Raw genomic sequence first — 21,191 nt, 5'->3', positions numbered from 1 at the left:
ATCTAACCAGACCTGCAAGAACTCTCCTGATACTTAGTATCCCTCATTCGTGCGGCAGTGAAGCAGGATAGCACATCTTAGTAAATAAAACTGGCGGTCAGAGAGTACATATAATTTGCAAATTAAATGGGTGTATTGTAGTGATTGAGGGCCAGATGTACGACCCTAAATGGTGGTTGCTAACAGGTAATCGGCCCGCATTCGAACGCAATTTTGGGCATGGCCATGTACAAACCTCATTTTGCGAATCAGTACATTTTATCGATTCGCAAAACGAGGCTTGCTACTCACTATGAGGAAGAGGCGTGCCAAGGGCATCCCTTCCTAATAGTGACTCGCATTTGTATGTATGAATGTCTTGCAACCGCAATTGGGGTCGCAAAACACTAGCAATTTACCACCTACTTCAAGTAGGTGGTAAACCATTCGCAAACGGGATCCCCGCAAATTTTTTAAGGGCAGGCTGTGGTCCCTTTCCTTTTTCTTTTTTTTTAATGCATTCCGTTTTCCTTTAAGGAAAAAGGGCTGCATTAAAAAAAAAACTGATTTATTTAAAAGCAGTCACAGACATGGTGGTCCGCTGACTCCAACAGGCCGCCATCCCTGTGAGTGCTAGCCATTCCTAATGGGGTCGAACAATTGTGCCTGCCTCATTAATATTAAAGAGGCATGCAATTTGCGACCCCTTTAGGAATCACAAACAGTGTCTGAGACACTGTTGTACGTCCCAATTTGTGAGTCGCAAATGCGACACAATTTGCGAGTCGCAAATTGGTGGGTCATACATCTGTCCCTTAGAGTTCAAGATTTGTTTGCCCTTAGCAGCTCAGTAATAAAAAAAGATGCAGGTATTGAAGGGCACATGTGGGGTTTCTGTGGATCCATATAAAATATGATTAAACTGATTTAAACTTTGTAATAAAAAAAGAATGTGCGTCATACATTGCTCAAAGTACTTGAAGCAATACACTTATTTTTCACAAATTGATCAGGGCCAGAAACTATAGAGAAAGGAGCCCCATTCGTTACAATGCAGACACATCCCTTCAGCCTCCTTCCTATGAGGGCATATTGTTTTGCCCAAGTTACTACCAGCTAACGAATCAGTGTAATGGCACTGGAATCATGGAATTCTGACTCTTCAATATCTAGAATCTGGTCTTCTTGATCACATTCAATATGCAGCCAGAGTATTGACTCTAATATGGTCACAAGTACCTCAATCTCAGGAAGGGTCTTGAAGGGGGGCTTAAGCATATATTAGAAGGTCATCAGCAAAACATTAACATCAATTAAACTTGGGATCTGAGGGAAAGGAACTAGTAATTCAATAAACCATAGACAGTAATTTTGCAACACCAACAGTCTATTTTAAAAGGTGGGGAAATTTGACTACTGTCAATTTCCAGGAGTACTCCCAGGATTCTGTGTGAATTACATAATAGATGGAAATGTACACCAAACATAGGTGGATATCCCAGTGGAGTAAAGTTCGGACTTTTCTAACGTTGCCATTGTGAAATGGGTCCTTTTTCGCTATTTCCAATAAGTTTGTTTACCTTTCTAGCTTAACAAGTATCAAATGGCCACTTGCCTTTGATCAAATGTATTTTGGTTCATTCTATTTTAGGCCAATATTTCATTTTAGTTGCATTTGGCTTCCTTACTCATGCTCATTGTGCTGGTTCAGCTCAAGTGTGTGAACCTTACCAATGTTTCCTACTCTTACGTTGCTTGCTGTACATCTTTTGCTTAATATTTTCCTTTCGACTGACTACATCATTAACCCTCAGGAATGGTTTAATTATGTCTCATACTCCTCTTTATCATGAAGGGCAAGATATATCCTGGATGATACATCTAATCTGCTGATGATTCAAGTTCACAGGCACCATCCAGACACCTCCACGAAAATGACTTAAGGCATTGACTACCCCAAGATAGAATGAAACAAGCATTGGAAATGCAATAGGTCTCGCAGCATTAGAGTTAGTGCTTTTAGAATTGTTTATGGTTTTTTTTGTAAATCTTTAGCATTTTTGTTTCCTGTAGCCAATGCTAAAGAATTAAAAAAAAAAAACCATAAACATTTCTAAAAGCTCTAACTCAAATGCTCCGAGACCTATTCCACTGTGTGAGGGTGAGGGGTTGAGGGTGAGTGAGGGTGAGTGAGGGTGGGTGAGGGTGAGTGAGGGTGAGGGGTTGAGGGTGAGTGAGAGTGAGGGTGAGGGTGAGGGTGAGTGAGGGTGAGTGTGAGTGAGGGTGAGTGAGGGTGAGGGTGAGTGAGGGTGAGGGGTTGATGTTGAGGGTGAGGGGTTGAGGGTGAGTGAGGGTGAGTGAGGGGTTGAGGGTGAGTGAGGGTGAGGGTGAGTGAGGGTGAGGGGTTGAGGGTGAGTGAGGGGTTGAGGGTGAGTGAGGGTGAGGGGTTGAGGGTGAGTGAGGGTGAGTGAGGGTGAGGGGTTGAGGGTGAGTGAGGGTGAGGGTGAGTGAGGGTGAGTGAGGGTGATGGGTTGAGGGTGAGTGAGGGTGAGTGAGGGTGAGGGTGAGTGAGGGTGAGTGAGGGTGAGGGGTTGAGGGTGAGTGCAATTAGGTTAATGTCAGGTTGATTGCCCATTCAAATTATCACTGTCCTGTAACTCAGGATTGCTTTTAAAACCAGGGAATCCTGTCTGAGAAAAAAGCATGAAACATGCGTAATTACTGTGGTCTTCACTGGCTAAACTAAACACGTGAGAAGTCACATAAAATCAGCCTCTTACTTAATTGTACGAGGAATCCTGGAGACCTATTTAGTGCCCAAATGCTTGTGCTAAATAAATGTATTATATTTCGCAAAGTCCACCACAAACTTCAAAAAGCAAAGAGAGATACAGTAAAATTCCCCTCGATACAATGCCCAGTAAAAATGTGAGACTCCGGCCATGCTTATGTATACACAAAGGCTTACCGAAATGTTAAAGCATGCGGATGAACACCACCCGCTAAATTCGCCGGTTCTTTAAAAAAAGTGTAAGTAGCTGGCCTTTAGGTGAACCGTGTCTTGTGCTGTGAAAAAGAAGTAACCATGAAACCTCTCGCTCACTCATTGCGATCGTGCCTTAACTAAAGAGCACATAAACTTATCGGACCGTGCCGCAAAAAGTATCCCTCGTGTGCTGGACAACTCGGTGATTGAGTGCAACCGATGCGTTAGTGTCTCCAGTGTATTACGTGACATGGAAGCAAAACATGTGTGCAGTGAAAGTGAAAAAAAGAAGTAGGACTAAAGTGAAACATTAAATCATAGAGAGTGAAAATCTGCCGCCATCTTGAACGAATAAAAACATTTGTATACTGCTGCTACACCAGTCATCTCTTGAAATGCTACTGCACCAGTAGTATATGACAAACATACACAAGGGGAGGGGGCGGAGCGGGTACAATAAACAAGACGGAGGGAAGAGAGGGGAGGGGGGAGGAGAAATGCGACACGGCGGGAAGGGGAGGGGGCGGAGCGGGTACAATAAACAAGACGGAGGGAAGAGAGGGGAGGGGGGAGGAGAAGTGCGACAGGGGAAATGCGAGACGGCGGGAAGGGGAGGGGGCGGAGCGGGTAAACAAAGACGGACGTGCACGCCGTCTTGTGGCCGTATTGTGGAGCAATATGCGAGACGGGCTGTAGTAGCGCAGCACAGTGCGCAGCTATGATGCTAGGTGGAAATGGCGGCGCCTAGAGACTGCAAGAGGTGGTGCTTAGAATGTGACTGACTGGCAGATCAGGACGGTGCACACGTTTTAGATTCCTTTGCGGTTTTGACCCAGAGCAACAGGGCGTCTTCAATTTTGGCTCTGCCTGGAGATGGGAGGGGGCGGGACTCAAGTGGTTCTATTTCAGTCCGGACGCTGCTTTGGTGACGAGGCCACAGCTGTGTGACTGGGAGGTCGACGGCAGACATCTGGGCTGCCGGGACGGGGGCAGGCCCTGCAGACCTTGCCTTCGCAATGGAATCTGGCTTTATATAGCGCGTTGCAGGCGATGTGCTGACCCAGGCAGCGATATCCTGGCGGCGGAAATACAAACAAAACAATGGCTATCGAACAGACGGCGAGGGGAGGAGAGTAGGAGGAGGAGAGTAGGGGAGGCACGGCCTAGCGGCCGTGCAATCAAGAAGTGAGGGGGCGGGAGAGTAGGCAAGGCAGGCGGCTGGGGGGAGGGGGGAGGAGAAATGCGACGCGACATGGCAGGCAGGGGAGGGGGCGGAGCGGGGGTGTGGGAGGAGTGCGGGAACAGACAGAGTAGGAGGAGGAGAGTAGGGGAGGCACGGCCTAGCGGACGTGCAATCAAGAAGTGAGGGGGCGGGAGAGTAGGCAAGGCAGGCGGCTGGGGGCATGTGCACGCGCTTTTAAGCTCAATGCGCATGCGCATTGAGCTTAAAAGTCACGGGCACTGCAAGGAATCGCCACGATTCCTTGCAAGTTGGATAAAGAGTGGATGAGCCCCTATAGTCTCGCTTGCTCGATGCGCATGCGCATCGACAGGCGAGACCTAAAAATGTGGGGCATTCTGACAGCGAGACCCCCCCCCCCCCTCACGTTGCTAACCCAAATATTTATGTCCTGAATCTCCCTTTTAAGATTATCTTGACACACAGTTTATTACACCCACTCTGGATTCACTCTTCCCAATTAATGTTCAGACTAAGACATAATTATCATTTAATGGTTGCAAACACTTCTTCTCAAAGGAGATTATCCCACAGATGCCAATGTTTGTCCATAGCAGGCTTCAAATCGACATCATTAACACTAGCTTGAACTTGAACTTAAGGAAAGAGTGAATAACTATATAAGTCTACATTATTTCATATAAGTTTGAGTGTTTCTTTGATTCAAAACTTTACAGAATACAATTCCCAATGCACTTTTAACAGGAAACTCTCAGGAGGCAGATAGCAGCCCGCATTCTTTCACACCCACCTCAAAAGATGTGCTCAGTGCAGTAGAAAAAAGGATAAGGCAAAGGAGCCCATACAAAGGTTGTGCTCTCATCCTTCAGCCCAGAAATCTACACCTCTTATCATGTGACACGCCATGGGTCAATGTAGGCCATTCCTGTGGCAAGAGGCACTTCTTAGCAAACCAGAAACTTTGAATTTGGCACGCAGAATGTTAAAGACCTAGAAATATGTATTTTTCAGGAATTGTGTCAACTTAAAGAACAAAGGTGGCTCTGCCAAATACAAATGTACATCTAATGATAAAGTTTCTGGAAATATTTATAAGCAGCAGATAATAGTTGTGGTATCTATCAAGGTACCAAACCGCTCAACCACTTGGAGGGTATAGTCTCTACAGAAAACTCCAGGGATAAACCATTTAACACAAAGGAGTACCGAAGCACACATCAGTAGTTCAGTAGTCCATAGAATAATATTGACTCATAGCAGAAAATATATATACAAATGCAGTCAGGAATGTCTTTTCTTCTCTAAAACTTGGTGTTTATTATCCAGTCTTGTAACACCAATCAAGCATAGAGGCAGCCAACATATGTTTCGTCCTAAGGACATTTTCAAGGCAAGCAGCAACAGCAAGATGATGCTGAGCGTTTATATCATAGTAGGTCAGAGAAACTGTGCCCAGCAAGGTCTGACCTAACGAGAATGTACTTGCACATGGAAAAAGAGGAGTACCTCAGGTCAGCCGAAAATATATGGAAACTGTTAGAATCCACTCCGAAGTAAGAAATCAAAAAAAGCACAAATGGGCGGGCGGTTAGTCGCCAACAAATAGCAGAGGTCGGTAAGGGTTGTGAGATATTGATACCCCTGCATTGCACGATCCACGTCCGAACTGATGTAAGGCTTATCAAGGCCTCAGAGGTCCACCACTAATCTCGTGGTCAGGACCTACCTCTGCTATTTGTTAGCAACTCGCCATCCGCCCATTTGTGCTTTTCCATTTCTTACTTCGGAGTGGATTCTAACAGTTTCCATATATATTCGGCAGATGAGGGAGCCGACTATGAAGGTGAAAAGATTAACTCCTGTCTAATGAAGGTGTTCTCATGGTTGAGGAAGAACCAGTTAAAATGTAATCCTGAGAGTTCTGAAGTCATCTTATTTGGCTCCCCACCCGTGGCTGAGTAGAGACTCTGGTGGCCATCTGATATGTCACCTCCTCCCTCTGCTCTAATCACTGTCAAAAATCTGTGCATCGTGATGGACAGCACCCTGTCAATGAGATCTCAGGTCTAGTCTGTCGCAGGCTCCTGTTTTGGGCTTTTATGGATGCTTAGAAAATTTCTCCCCCTCTTGCTCTTTAACATAGGACGACCGTAGTGCAGGCATTAATCATTTCCAGACTGGACTACATCAACGTCCTGTACCTAGGCCTCCGTGAATATTTGCTTAACCGTTTACAGGTGGTCCAGAATGCAGCCGCAAGAACGGTCCTTTTGCTCAAGCCCGGGACTCATATCTCTCCTCAAGGCCTTACACTGGTTTCCTGTAAAAAAAGGATCAGTTTTAAGACCTTGGTCCTCTTTCTGCAGGGAAACGGGCGGTGTATCTCAGAAGGAGAGTCACGCACTATGTCCCGCCAAGAACCCTGAGGTCCCCCACGCTGAACCTGGCATCCGTCCCCATGATACACCACGAAACCGGGCCGGTCCTCGGATGCTTGTTTCCGTTCTGGGAAGGACATGGCTTTTGTAGTTCGGACTGGACTGTTCCCATGGGGCAACAGGGTCAGCGCTGATTTGCATATCGCCATTGTCTAACCCAGGGTGGTGTGGAGTGGAAAAACAATGGATTTAGGCCCAGATCTTTTGACTGGGGTGAATGTGTGACATTGATCCACATTCTGTCCATCATTGTTGTGTTTGCAGTTACCGCTCTAAGTGTACTGGGGATGCTCAGACGTGAGTCCCAGACACTCCACACCACTGGAATCAAGCTAGCCGGGCTGATGAGAGGTGTTACCTCGAAACCGGGCCGGTCCTCGGATGCTTGTTTCCGTTCTGGGAAGGACATGGCTTTTGTACTTCGGACTGGACTGTTCCCATGGGGCAACAGGGTCAGCGCTGATTTGCATATCGCCATTGTCTAACCCAGGGTGGTGTGGAGTGGAAAAACGATGGATTTAGGCCCAGATCTTTTGACTGGGGTGAATGTGTGACATTGATCCACATTCTGTCCATCATTGTTGTGTTTGCAGTTACCGCTCTAAGTGTACTGGGGATGCTCAGACGTGAGTCCCAGACACTCCACACCACTGGAATCAAGCTAGCCGGGCTGATGAGAGGTGTTACCTCGAAACCGGGCCGGTCCTCGGATGCTTGTTTCTGTTCTGGGAAGGACATGGCTTTTGTAGTTCGGACTGGACTGTTCCCATGGGGCAACAGGGTCAGCGCTGATTTGCATATCGCCATTGTCTAACCCAGGGTGGTGTGGAGTGGAAAAACAATGGATTTAGGCCCAGATCTTTTGACTGGGGTGAATGTGTGACATTGATCCACATTTTGTCCATCATTGTTGTGTTTGCATGATACACCACGCCTGCTCCAGAGGCTGTTCCTTTCGGTTACATGAAGCCCGTGGCTGGAACCACCTACCTTTGACTCTCAGGAAGGTGTCTGACGTAACTGTTTTCAGAAAAATGCTTCAAACCTGTTTTTTTCGTAACTAACTCCCGGTCTCCAGCCCCGGGGGCCAGCAGTGGGTCTGATGGAGTCCTTTCAGGGCCAGCACACTCTTTCTGAGTAGCTGTGCCCTCTATAAACGCTCTTTCATTCATTTATTCATTAAACATAGTTAAAAACATAATCTATAAATTAATAGGAGAGGGCTCAATAATAGATTATCTCAAAAGTAACAAAGCTAAAAATAGACAGACCTAAAGCAAGTACAGGCAATGAAAGGGAGAGGAAGGGTGACGTGTTGATAAAATGTCACCTAAGGGCTCACCACTTTAAGCGTAGGGTTGTCTCAGAAAAGTGAACAGATATTATAAGTGGACATCTGAACTGTCTATCCTTGGGCTTGAGGGTGCTGCCTTCAGCAGAAGGAAGTGAATCAATCATTCCAAGAACATTGAGCATTATGGGAGAGAACAGGCTTATGCAGGGTAATCTTGCCAAGCCAATTTCACAGTAGCAGATCGTTTTCAAAATAATTGATTTGAAGGCACAGAGTTCATATGGCCCTTGACAGCCCTGGTGGGGTCAATCCTCTACTAGAAATCATAGTAAGAAGGAGACGAGGTATACTATCAAACTGTGATTTTACACTCCCAGGGACATCGAAAAAGGACTCTAATCACACAAGGACAAACCAGAAGTACCCCTTTAAATCAACAATCCATCTGATAAGGCTGCACACATACCTTGTCTGTGTTCGAAGGGACACAGTTGCCGTTTGCCAGTTCTGGATGTTGAGTCCGCTTGTACACTGGGTTCCTGAACTGCGCCCGTTGCTGGTGACTGCAACTCAGAGACCACTCCCATACTCTGGGGCAGTGGGAGGTGGCCCCATCACTCGAAAGGTCCCCACTTTTCATGTGCCGTCCATGGGTGGTGATGTCCCGCCATCCGTTGATCGGTGTGTACATTTGGCCACAGTTTTGTCGCTACAGATTCAGATATGCACACATATCAAGTTTACTTTAGTTTTTAAACGTTTTAAAATTTAAAAATGGTTTTATTACTTATAACAAATACAGTCAAAAAGGAAATGTGTTATTGTAGTATTGCATCTCTGCTTAGACAAAATGCAATTCCATATTCTTTAATAGTACATCTAAATAGGTCAAACCACATTTAGCTATGAGAATACTTAAGCCTGAAAAGAACATCCTTAAGAGATGAGAGAGGTCTTGAGAAGTTGTGTGGAGATGGTTGAATCAGAATTGTTCTGTATTTCTTATGTATTTGTTTCCTCAAAAGCTTATTCTTGTGACTTTATTTCTCAGAAAAATATAAGATTTCAGGGAATGATTTTTACTATCTCAGTCGTTTATGTGTGTCTTCTAAGACCAAATTAGGTTTGTAAATGCAGCAGAGAAAGGAAGGACTAAAGTAATTCATCAGGCAGACAATCTAAAATAAAACAATAGATGGAAAGGAAGAACAGGGAGCAAGAGGTAGACAAAACAATAGATAACTTTTGTAACTTTCTTTGATGAATAGGTAACCAACCCCAATAAACAGAAAAAATATGACGTTATTTACTATGGACAAACTTAAAACTATTTTCATCACTAATCAATTACAGAAATGTGGCTACTGACAGAATGCCCTGCTCCTGGCTATTCACTCTTCTTAGTGTTACCCTTATGGGTAACTGCATTCTCTACAAATAGTACAAATAACAAACATGTCAAAAGCCAGCAGCCGCATATTTATTATTTATTTATTAATAACATTTGTAGAGCGCGAACAAATGCCCATGGGCGTCTCGGCGCTAGTATATCTGCATGTATTTACTCCTAGAGGAGGAGAGGGTCTAGAATTATTGGTTAAAAAGCCAAGTCTTTAACTGCTTGCGGAAGGACCAGAGTGAGGGGCTTGTTTTTATTGAGTGGGGCAGAGTGTTCCATAGTTTCGGGGCTGATACCAGGAATCTTCTGTCCCCCCAGGAAACCGATTTGGTACGGGGAACCGTAAGGTCATTTAAAGTAGAAGAACGCAGCGCTGTGGAGGGGCAGTAAGGAATCAGGTTTTGTGTAAGAAATGCAGGTCCTTGTTTGTGCAGAGCCTTATACACAATACAAAGGGTTTTGAACTTGATCCTATTTCTAATAGGCAACCAATGTAGGTGTCTAATAGTTTCTGTGGCGGATTTATATTTAGGAATTCGACCCAGGAGTCGAGTAGCTGAATTCTGGATGATTTGCATTTTATTGATGACCCTTGCTTGTGCATTCGTGAACAAGGCGTTACCGTAGTCCAAGGTGGACAACACTAGAGAAGTCACCAAGGTTCTACCGGCCGTTTCGGGGAGAAAGGGGAGGATTTTCTTTATGAGACGCAGTTTATGGAAGGCGGAGGAAGTAATTTGATTGGCATGTGGGAGAAAATTGAGGCGGTCATCGAAGATCACTCCCAAGTTCCTCACTTTGCTGGCAGGTTGGGGGGGGGGGGTCCAAAGGACGAGGGCCACCAAGCAGAGGACCATTCTGGCGTCAATTGTCCGAAAATGACGACCTCCGTCTTGTCGGAATTAAGTTTGAGACAGTTGGTGGCCATCCAATCCCCAATTGCCAACATGCCTTCTTTGAAATGGTCGGCTATTTTATGGCCGTTATTTTTAACGGCCAAGACCAACTGCGTGTCGTCCGCATAGGAGGTAAGGCTCATCCCATGTGCTCGAATGATGTTGGCTAGGTCCGACACATAAATGTTAAAAAGTGTCGGACTTAGGGATGAGCCTTGAGGTACCCCACATGGCAGAGACAGATTGGACGATTGAAAGGACCCCAGTGTAACAGCCTGAGTCCTATCGGCTAGAAAAGATGCTAACAGTTTCTTGGCTGTATGTTGGACACGGTCGATCAGGATAACGTGATCGACCGTGTCGAAGGCAGCTGACAAATCTAGCATAGAACATTTAAAAAGGCTAAAGGGGTAATGTAAATGAGTACATGTCATCACACGTATCATGATGCAATGGTAGACTCAATGCCATGAGATGTGGATGCTCATGTGTCTCCATGCATGCATACTTCATGACAGACTTTGTTTCAATCTACCGTTCCAAGATGGTGGATGCCAATCTTGGCATGGTAAATAATAAAAATAACTGAAAGGTGTGCGAAAAAGTGGAAACAAAAAGGAGTGGCCTTGTGGCAAATTGCAATAGTCGGGCCCAGCTAAAACATCTAAATAAAAACGCAGGAGGAAGGGGATAGGGAAATAAATAAACACCGCTAACTAGTGGCTGTAGTGAGCAGGGAGTTGTAGAGGGGCAACAGAGGGAAGGAAGAGTTATAAAAAAGCAATGTGGGATCCAGCCATTATGTGGGAAGCTATATGAGGGGTGGAAGAGCAACATGGAGAGCATGTGGGAGTGGGGGGTATAATGGGGGGAAGCAGCACACAGAAGAGGGAACAAACACTTAAAAAGTAAAAATCCGTTCCCTAAGTGAGAGGAGTGGAAGGATACAAGACATCCACTTAAAAGGATGGTAAAGGAGTTATGCTCCCAGGGAAAGCCAAACACAAAAAAAGAAAGGAAAGTCATCAAATACGAAACAAGCAAATTAAATTGACAAGACAGCAAACCTGACCCAAAGCAACGCTGACCCAAAGCTGTTAAGAATTGGTAATACCCAAAATAGGTCTTTCAGCAACAGATGGCTACAGCTCTCTGTTGACAAGCCCAGAAATACAGTAGCAATTAAAATCCTTTGGGATCATCATCCACTTCCACCCAGGATGCCTTGAGCGTCCCTAGCTGAGCATCTATAGTTGCCTGGATGAGAAAGTCCTCATGCATCCCTGCAAACTGTGACACAAGTTGGCTGCGTCTAAGTAGAACATTGATGGGGACATACTGCTGCAGAGAAGGTGCCCTGACTAGCACAATCCAGAAACAGGTTTACTTATAAGGACGTTATTATGGAAGGATGCGGCCCTAAGCCAGCATGCCACTGGCCACTAACATTTTAATGAAGCTGACCAACTGGACCTTTTTCTTGCCTGACCATTTTGCCCTGGATACAGCTCTTTTTGAAGCACCTAACTCAAAAATTGAATCACAAGCACTATGTTTTCAAAGTAAATGCCCCACACATCTAGAGCCTTGGTATAGCCCATATCCCCCCCTAGCTCACCTGATTCCCACGACCTCGCTCCCATTGGCAGTTATAGATGAAGGTACTAAAGAACGGCTGGTAGGTGATATCATGCATGGCGGTCAGGTACATCTCGGTGAATTCGAAAGAGGCGGGAAATTGCTGCAGAAGCTGCCAAACACAATCCAGGAATAGTAGGAACACTGGCGACTGCAGGGAAAGAAATATAGGTAAGAATGTAAGAAATGAGAAGTGCTCCAAAGTCATCCTCAAGTATTCTTGGGGCTTTGCCGAGGGTGTGCCAATGGGCACAATATTCTTGGAGGGAAATACTCATGTGACCTGGTGAGTAATTCCTTTCAATAAGAAAGTCTTTACATAGAGCATGCGAAAGAACAAGGGCTCCTTACCTCGGGCCTCAAACGACCAAAACATTACCAAAGTAAGTTCACATATTCCACAGATGATCAAATCATAGACCCTTCTAATTATTGCAATATCTATACTGGGGTACTTCCATAAACTGCCCACACACATGTCCTCATTCACAACCTGCAAGAGCGTATTGCAATTTCCCGCTCAGATTATTTGACCCTGGAGTACCAAAATAAATTTAGTTTCAGACGTTAAACTATGGACTTGATTCAGAAGGCAGCCTGCTCACCTGAGTTCCATCTAGATGTTTACATGGCATGGTTTATGAGAGCAAATTCACTTTTGGCATCAACACACCATAACTTGTACATTTATTGACTCACCTGTAATATCACACCAGCCGGTGTGACATTACCTCAATGTAAATCTGTTCCCTGTGGTAAAGAGTGGGCACTCTGATGCACAAAAGACATGAACATTTGGCGAACACCAACAAACCTGTGACAATATGGGCCCACAAACTTTTATAAGGCACATATTTACATTGGGTATGGCCTAAGATCTATTCCTGTTACAGGACTAAATTCCTATTGTGTGTTGGAATGGCAAGTGCCCCTCCACTCCCAAAAAACAATTGGTGGAGATGTTATGGATGGGTTGTATCCATAGGCAACAAATATTCCCACACAAATCCACATTTCCTGAGAATGCACGTAAATAGTCTTCTTAAGATATGACTGCTGATTCTCCATAAGATTACTGAAATTCTTTGAGAATTGAAAAAAAATGGAGTTAAAAGATAGGCATAAGAATCTTATGGTCTAATGTGCAAAGGTATTTACCTTTGTGTTTGTATTTACAGACATTTCAGTACATAGAGGTTTAAACCTAGGCCTAACTCTGCCTCAGTGCAATTGGGCAACTCAGGGCCGAGATTTATACCTTGGGGAAGGTTCACGCCTCCACCTCCTTAAATGATGGGGCAGGGGAACATACAGCTTAAAATATAAGTGTAAAGATACTACTAGTAAATTTGCAGGCTTATTTTAATTAACACAGCTGACAAATAATTATACTCGGAAAACATAAATATGCCCAACACCCAGTACTTCGGTCTCTTCTCCATGTACGCAAGAGGTTGGGGACACTAGACATCAGTTACGGTACTACTGCGTATCACCCTATATGTGAATATGTGTGTTTGGGGAATGCAAAGTGTTATGATGTGTCTTAGTATGAGGAGAGTGGTGTTAGATGTGGGATTAGGCATACGTGTTTTATAATTCATTAACAAATTGTATGTGTGTATTTTTTTATGTACGTTCATCTGGTATATTTATATTTTTATAATATAATTTGTACAGGTGCGGGCCACAATGTAGAATACAATTTCTTTTAATATGTTATAACATTTGTACAATGTGATGTAGATGGGGTTATGCAACTTCCAAAGTCTTTTGACTGACTTATTGCTTGATTGACTGAATGATTGACGCTATTTATAAAGCACAAACAGCTGCTTAAGAAGGAGTAGTTTCTGTCCTGTAACTCCAGTTCTGTAGTAGGGGTATCTCTGTTATAGTCATAATCTAGAGAATAGTCCCGCCCATGTGCGTGGACCCCGGAGCAATCAAAAATAATCTCTTACAGTGTCAAAAAATGCAGAAAAGCATAGACACTTAAGAGAGAATTTAAAGACAAATAATGCAGCCTAAAAGGCTACACTGTCCAGTACTTCAACTAGAAATTCCACCATAAAATCCACAAAACAGCAAAAAAGCCTGTACAGATTTCCCTTGCTTTAACAGCAAACTCCCTCAGGAATGATAGAGAGAAGAACCTGGACAGACAAGCCCCATAGGCTGCCATTATGTGGCTCAGAACAGGATACTGTGCCTTTAAGAGAATCTTCCAGAACCTTCTCCCAGTATCCCAGAATGCATAGCAGGTCCAACTTACTTTCAGTTCTTTTTGAAGGCGTAACACGCCAGACCTGTAGCATTCCATAAAGGAATATGTCTCTCTCCACCGCGGAGGAGGGAGGGAGCTTATGACTATAACAGAGATACCCCTACTACAGAACTGGAGTTACAGGACAGAAACTACTCCTTCTGTAGTAGGGGATCTCTGTGTATAGTCATAATCTAGTGAATAGAATGGCAAGCCCATCCCCACACCAAAGCGGCGGTGGAGAAAAGAGAATTAACGCCACTATTGTGCGAACAGATTTCGCAGCGAAGCCTGCCCAACCTGAGCGTCTGCCCTGGCATCAGTGTCCAGGCAGTAATGCTTAGCAAAGGTATGAACCGACTTCCAAGTGGCCGCCTTGCAGATTTCTGCAATCGGAACATTACGAAGCAATGCTGTCGTGGCAGCCTTGCCCCTGGTGGAATGAGCCTTAGGCTTACCTCCTAAGGTCTTATTAGCTTTTTGGTAACACAATTGTATGCAGGACACAATCCACCGCGAGATGGACTGTTTAGAGGTAGCAAGACCCGTCCTGACTGATCCATAATTGATGAACAACTGGTCTGACCTACGAATATCCTTGGTCTTATCCAGATAAAATTTCAACACCCTCCTAACATCCAGGGAATGCAAAGACCTTTCCGCTGGAGAGGAAGGATTCTGAAAGAACGTAGGTAAAGTTATAGTCTGGTTGATATGAAAATCAGAAACAACCTTGGGAAGAAACTTAGGGTGAGTACGCATAACAACCTTAGCAGCATGAAATACAGTATAAGGTTCCTGGCAACATAACGCCTGAATTTCACTCACCCTGCGGGCCGATGTAATGGCCACGAGGAACGCCGCCTTCCAGGACAGGTGCTGCAACGAAGCCTTATGAATAGGTTCAAAAGGCTCCTTCATCAACCTGGACAGCACCACATTCAAGTCCCATGAAGGCGAAGGAAGCCTGACAGGAGGGAACACTTTCTTCAAGCCTTCCAAAAAATCCTTGATCACAGGGATCTGGAAGAAGGAAGTCTGTGAAGGGCATTTCCTGTAGGCAGTCAAAGCAGCCAGATGAACCTTAATGGAATGGACATTAAGGCCAGACTGCGCCAGATGTAGCAGATATGGAAGGATGACATCTTCCTTGCATGTCGTAGGGTCATAGTTCTTAGACTTGCACCAGATGCAAAACCTCTTCCACTTGTAAGCATAAGAAGTCCGAGTGGAAGGTCGCTTAGCCTCCTTCAGTATGTCCATACAATCCTCTGGGAGATTCAAATGGCCATATTGCACTATTTCAGGAGCCATGCCGCCAAACTCAAAGACGAGAGGTTGGGGTGCGCCATCCGCCCCCCGAACTTCGTGAGAAGGTCCGGCCTGCACGGCAGCTTCATGTGAGGAAGGAGAGACCGGTGAAGCAGGTCCGTGAACCACCACTGTCTGGGCCATTCCGGGGCAATCAGAATCATCTTCGCCCTGGATTGGGAGAGCTTGATGAGAACCGCTGGAATCAGGGGAATGGGTGGAAAAGCGTACAGAAAGCTGTCCGACCAGTTGATCCATAACGCGTTCCCCAGCGTCCCCTGCTGGTAGTACCTGGAGGCGAAGTCTCGGCATTTGCTGTTTTCGGCGGTGGCGAACAGATCTACGTCTGGAGTGCCCCACCTTGCAAAGACTTCTCCTAGTACTTCGTCGTTTATGACCCATTCGTGGTTTTCCTGAATCAGTCTGCTCAGCTCGTCTGCCTGAACATTCTGCACACCTGGCAGATGAGTGGCCGTTATCGAGAGTCCTCGAGCCAGAAGCCAATGCCAGATCGCCTGCGCCTCCTGAGACAGAGTGCGTGATCTTGAGCCCCCCTGCTTGTTGAGGTAATACATCGTGGTTGTATTGTCCGTCTGTACAAGCAGAGAGTTGGTCCGGAAGGACGGTTGAAAAGCCTTCAGCGCCAAGTGAACAGCCCTGAGTTCCAGGAAATTGATGTGGTACGTGGACTCCGACGGGGACCACGTCCCTTGAATCTGCAGGTCTCCGGAGTGCGCTCCCCATCCCAGGAGAGAAGCATCCGTCACGATAGTCTGAGTGGGAATGTCCTTGTGGAAGGGAACCCCTCTGAGGAGATTCTCCGCTGAACACCACCACTTCAGAGACTGAAGAGCATGTAGAGACAGTCGTATCTTGTCGTCCCAAGACCCCCTCCTCTGGTCCCACTGATCTTCCAAGCACTCCTGCAGCGGTCTCATGTGCAGCTGCGCATGCAGTGTCAGGAAGATGCAAGAGGCCATCGATCCCAGCAGAGAAGACACCGTCCTCACTGTCGTGGATGGAGTGGACATGAGAGCCTGAGCCTTCCGAAGGAGTGATAAACGTCGCTCTTCCGAAGGAGACACGCTTGCTGACAGCGTATCGATGGAGGCTCCCAAGTACTGGATGCACTGGACCGGAGTCGGGACAGACTTGGACATGTTGATGTGCAACCCCAGCTTGTTCAAGAGAACGCACGTCTTCTGGAAGTGAGCTTGAGCTTCCGAGAAGGAGGAGGCCTTGATCAACCAATCGTCCAGGTACGGGTAGACAAACACCTTGTTCTTCCTCAGGTGTGCCGCTACCACTGCCATGCACTTTGAGAACGTCCGGGGCGCAGACTTCAGCCCGAACGGAAGTATCGTGTACTGATAGTGATTGGTGCCGACTTGAAATCGCAGGAACTTCCTGTGTTTGTGTGCAATGGGCACATGGAAGTACGCATCCTGTAGGTCTATGGCGCAAAGCCAGTCTCCCCGCTGCAGCTGAGGATAAATCTGATGCAACGACAGCATGCAAAACTTTTCCCTGCGAATCCATTTGTTTGCCTGTCGCAAGTCCAGAATGGGCCTGAACTCGTTCTTGTCCTTCTTGCGGACCAGAAAGAACCGGGAGTACAGACCTCTTCCTCTTTGAGACAGAGGTACATCTTCTATCGCCCTTTTCCTTAGAAGGATGTCGGCCTCCGCCTGGAGCTCCCGCAGTTGATACTGCGAGCTGACCGGAGGAATCGATGGAGGAGGGCTGATGAACCGAAGACTGTATCCATTGCAAACAATATTCAGCACCCACTTGTCCTGAGTAATTTTTCTCCACTCTGCCAGAAAAAATTGAATGCTTCCCCCCACCGGAGCGGGTAACGGACGAAGGGGAAGTAACCGCTCAGGGTCGAGACCCAGCCGGGCCCTTGTTCGCGGTAGAGGACTGCTGTCCACCTCTACCCCTCTGACGTTTCTGGAAGGGTCTTCTGTATTGCTGCTTTTGTTGCTGCTGCTGCTGTTGCCCAGAAGACTGTCCCCTTCCTCTACCCTGCGACCCGAACCGTCATTGGAACTGGCGGTAGGGTTTCTTTTCTTTGGGCTTCTCCAAGCCCACAGCCGTCAGGGTTTCTGCCTCGGCCTTCATCCTGGCCATTTCGTCATCTGCGTGTTTCCCGAAGAGGGTGTCGCCGGAAAAAGGCAGATTTGCCACTCGTTGTTGCGCTTCAGGCTTGAGCGAAGTCAGCCGGAGCCAAGCATGGCGTCTCTGATTGATACCGTGGCAGTATCCATGCGCGGCCAGCAGGGAGATATCCGCCGCTGCGCTGATGGCCTGGTTCGAAACCAGCATCCCTTCCTGGACGATCTCCATGAAGTCCTCTTTCCTGTCACGCGGGACAAGGTCCGCAAACTGTTCCATGGAATCCCACAGTGCACGGTCGTACCGCCCAACAACGCCGAGTCACTGGAGGCCTTCATTGTCGTGGAAGACGTCTCACACGCCTTCCATCCAGCTGAGTCAATCCAGCGGCTCTCTTTATCCGGAGGCACAGTGGAGGACGGGGAGGTAGCATGAAGTTTCCTAGCCGCCGTCACAATCACCGAATCAGGCACTGGGTCCTTCCGTAAGAAGGCCGGGTCCGACTCTGGAGCGCTGTACTTCTTGACAAGCCTGGAGGGGGCGGCTTTCACCACCGCCGGCGTAAGGAAGAGCTGTTCAGCAGGCTCGACCAGCCCTGGCACCAAAGGCAGTAGGGGGCGAGACAGGTGCTTCGTGTGCAAAGTTTCGAAGATCACAGAAGTCGAGGGTGTAGGGGCCGTCACCTTGATCCCCAACTTCGCCGCCCCTCTCAGGAGAACCTCCTGGAACGTGCCAATGTCATCAATCGGAGATACCCTCGTCTCCGGTGAATCCGACAATGTAGGAGAATACGAGCGGGTCCCAGAGGCCGAACGGGACCTGGACCTATGCCTCCTATGGCGATGTCTGGATCTCGAGGAGGATCCGTGTCCACTCCTAGATCTGTCTCTTCTCCCTGAGCGCGACCTCGATCTCCTGGGTCTGGGACGCTCCGCCGGCTTCCCCGGGTCGGACGTCTTGGGCTTAGGAGGAACCTTCGACTTAGGAGTTTTCTTCGGAGGTGTCGGAAGTCTGGGCATCGACACCGATCTCGGTGGAACCGGAGGAGGAGCACCAGGCACCGGGGCCTGTGGTCCTGACGGAAGAGCAGGTAGAGGGGGCAACGGAGGAGGAGTTGGAGCCCTCGGAGGAGGACCTCGAGGCAAAGGAGGAGGAGGCGGAGGCGTAATAGTCTTCTTCGGGGTATACACCTCAGAGTACGCCGTTCCCGGCGACCCATCATCCTGTCCGGACTGAGGGGAGCCCCCCACAGTCCTCGGCCTGTCCTTACGACCCCCCGACGACCGGTGTCCAGACGTCGAACGTGGCCCCCTCGACGTCGAGCGGCCCTTCGGTGTCGACCGTTTCACACGCCTCGACGTCGACCGGCTTCTACGCCTCGACGTCGATCCCGACCAGATGGATGATCCTCTAAACCTCGACGACGAGCGCTTACGCCTCGACGGCGACCTCGACCGCCTCCATGGCGACCTCTTCGATCGCCTCGACGTCGACCTCGAGTGCCTCGACGTCAACTTCTTCTGCGCCGGAGACCTCTTCCGCCTCGACGGCGACCTGGTCCGCTTCGACGGCGGTCTCGACGACGAGGATCCCCTCGACGACGACGATGTCCTCGTCTTCGCCGGCGAACGGCGGTGTCGCCTCGACGGCGAGCGCCGACGCCGGGTCCTCCGATGCCTTCCACTCGACGCCGACGGCGACGACGAAGAAATCGACACCGGGTTCGACGGCGGCCTGTGTAAGTCCCTCGACGTCGACGGGCCACGTTTTCTCGACCCAGAGCCCTGGGGAGACCGGTAACTGGCCGTGGACCTTCCTCTCGACGTCGTGGTCAGAGCAATCGACCCAGACGGAGACCTTGGACCTTTGCTGGACTTCCTGCCCCTGGGGAGCCCCCCAGAGGCCTCAGCATGGGCAGTAGAAGCCCCTCCAGACCCCCCTTGAGCCTTCAGTCTTCTTTCTTCAAGGCCCTGAAGCCTGATCTTCCTCCTGTCCTTCAGGGTCCTGCCAGAGAAGCCTCTACAGATCCCACACTCCTCTGGGATGTGGGAAGAGGGAAGGCAGAGGATACACACCTCATGGGGATCTGACTTGGCCTTCTTCCTGGAGCACTCCGGGCATTTGTCAAATAATGCAGGCATTATTGACAACAAAAGGGTGGAGAAAACCAAGAAGAAAGTCACCAGAGTACTTTAAAAGTACACAAAATCGAATTTCAGTGAAAAAACACCACAAAACCCTTGAAAAGGGAGAGCTCAATGCTCCAGGGTCCTGCTTGCAGGAGCCGGAAAAAAGAACTGAAAGTAAGTTGGACCTGCTATGCATTCTGGGATACTGGGAGAAGGTTCTGGAAGATTCTCTTAAAGGCACAGTATCCTGTTCTGAGCCACATAATGGCAGCCTATGGGGCTTGTCTGTCCAGGTTCTTCTCTCTATCATTCCTGAGGGAGTTTGCTGTTAAAGCAAGGGAAATCTGTACAGGCTTTTTTGCTGTTTTGTGGATTTTATGGTGGAATTTCTAGTTGAAGTACTGGACAGTGTAGCCTTTTAGGCTGCATTATCTGTCTTTAAATTCTCTCTTAAGTGTCTATGCTTTTCTGCATTTTTTAACACTGTAAGAGATTATTTTTGATTGCTCCGGGGTCCACGCACATGGGCGGGACTATTCTCTAGATTATGACTATACACAGAGATCCCCTACTACAGAAAGGTGTGTGACGGCTCGCGTGAAGAAAAAAAAATAGAAACAGTCCATTCACATACAAGAAGGGGAAAGAAGAGAGAGCAAAGGAGGGAAGCAAAAACAAAAAACACAAAACTGCAAAGACGACCCTCTATCCAATTCTTGACATTTTTTGTGAACAGATATATATAGAGACTTGGTTGAGAGCGGAGCGACATTAGCAGAGAATTCCAAGCCTTAGATGTCTCAACCACTAAGGAGTATCCTCCTAGTCTAGATATTTTGAATCTTGGAGGTTTTACAAGAAATATATATTTGGATCTTAAATTCCATGAAGGTTTGTGCCAGGAAAAAAGAAATACCATGTAGGTTTCCTATGCGGTGTTATTGATGGTCTTATGGCAATAAAACATGGCCTTAAAATAGCATCTCTTGTTTACCAGCAGCCTGTACAGCTTTCGCAAATGCTGAGAGATGGAAGCACTTCTCTTTAGTTCCAAAGTCAACCCAGCAGCATCGATTGGAAGCAGGCACAGTCAGTCCAGAGATATTCCAATAGTCCATTCTGGACAGAGTTAGTGCTTGCACCAAGTCCTTTCAGGAGGCAGAGGTAGGTAAGGAGGAATCTTCCTGATTATGAATAAGAGACAGAAACCAGTAGTACACATAGTTTTGACATGTTCTGTAAAGTCAGGTTATTGTCTATAATTACGCCCAGATTGCATTCATGGTGGAGGGAGAAGGCAGAGTTTCTAAGGTTTCTGGCCACCAGTCTAGGTTTCTGGCCAGCAGTGGGTTCCGGCCACCAGTCTATATGGTACAAATACTATGATTCCTGTCTTGTGATTGTTTAGGAATAAAGAGTTTAAGTACATGCATATAGCAACTTCCTGGAGGCAATTTTCTAAGATTACAAACAGCCTCAGACTTTCACCATCAAGCCTGATAACCATCTTGGTGGCATCGCCATAAGTACGAAAAA

The 21,191-nt window shown here is 47.2% G+C and overlaps 1 protein-coding gene across 3 annotated transcripts in view; it reads right to left on the bottom strand.

Annotated features, from left to right (window-relative positions):
- The window catches only part of MTMR11 (myotubularin related protein 11), a 238,245-nt gene that overhangs the window by 7,135 nt on the left and 209,919 nt on the right, over nt 1–21,191 (bottom strand). For all 3 annotated transcript variants that reach the window (XM_078670169.1, XM_078670171.1, XM_078670170.1), the window contains exons 14-15: nt 11,812–11,982; nt 8,365–8,607 (exon numbers count right to left, since the gene is read on the bottom strand). In XM_078670169.1, the coding sequence (XP_078526295.1) occupies nt 8,365–8,607; nt 11,812–11,982 (414 nt within the window). The remainder of the gene's footprint in view (nt 1–8,364; nt 8,608–11,811; nt 11,983–21,191) is intronic.

The sequence above is a fragment of the Lissotriton helveticus genome, chromosome 12, assembly GCF_964261635.1.
Source record: "Lissotriton helveticus chromosome 12, aLisHel1.1, whole genome shotgun sequence".
Classification (NCBI taxonomy): domain Eukaryota; kingdom Metazoa; phylum Chordata; class Amphibia; order Caudata; family Salamandridae; genus Lissotriton; species Lissotriton helveticus.
This window is presented reverse-complemented; position numbering and strand designations above follow the sequence as displayed.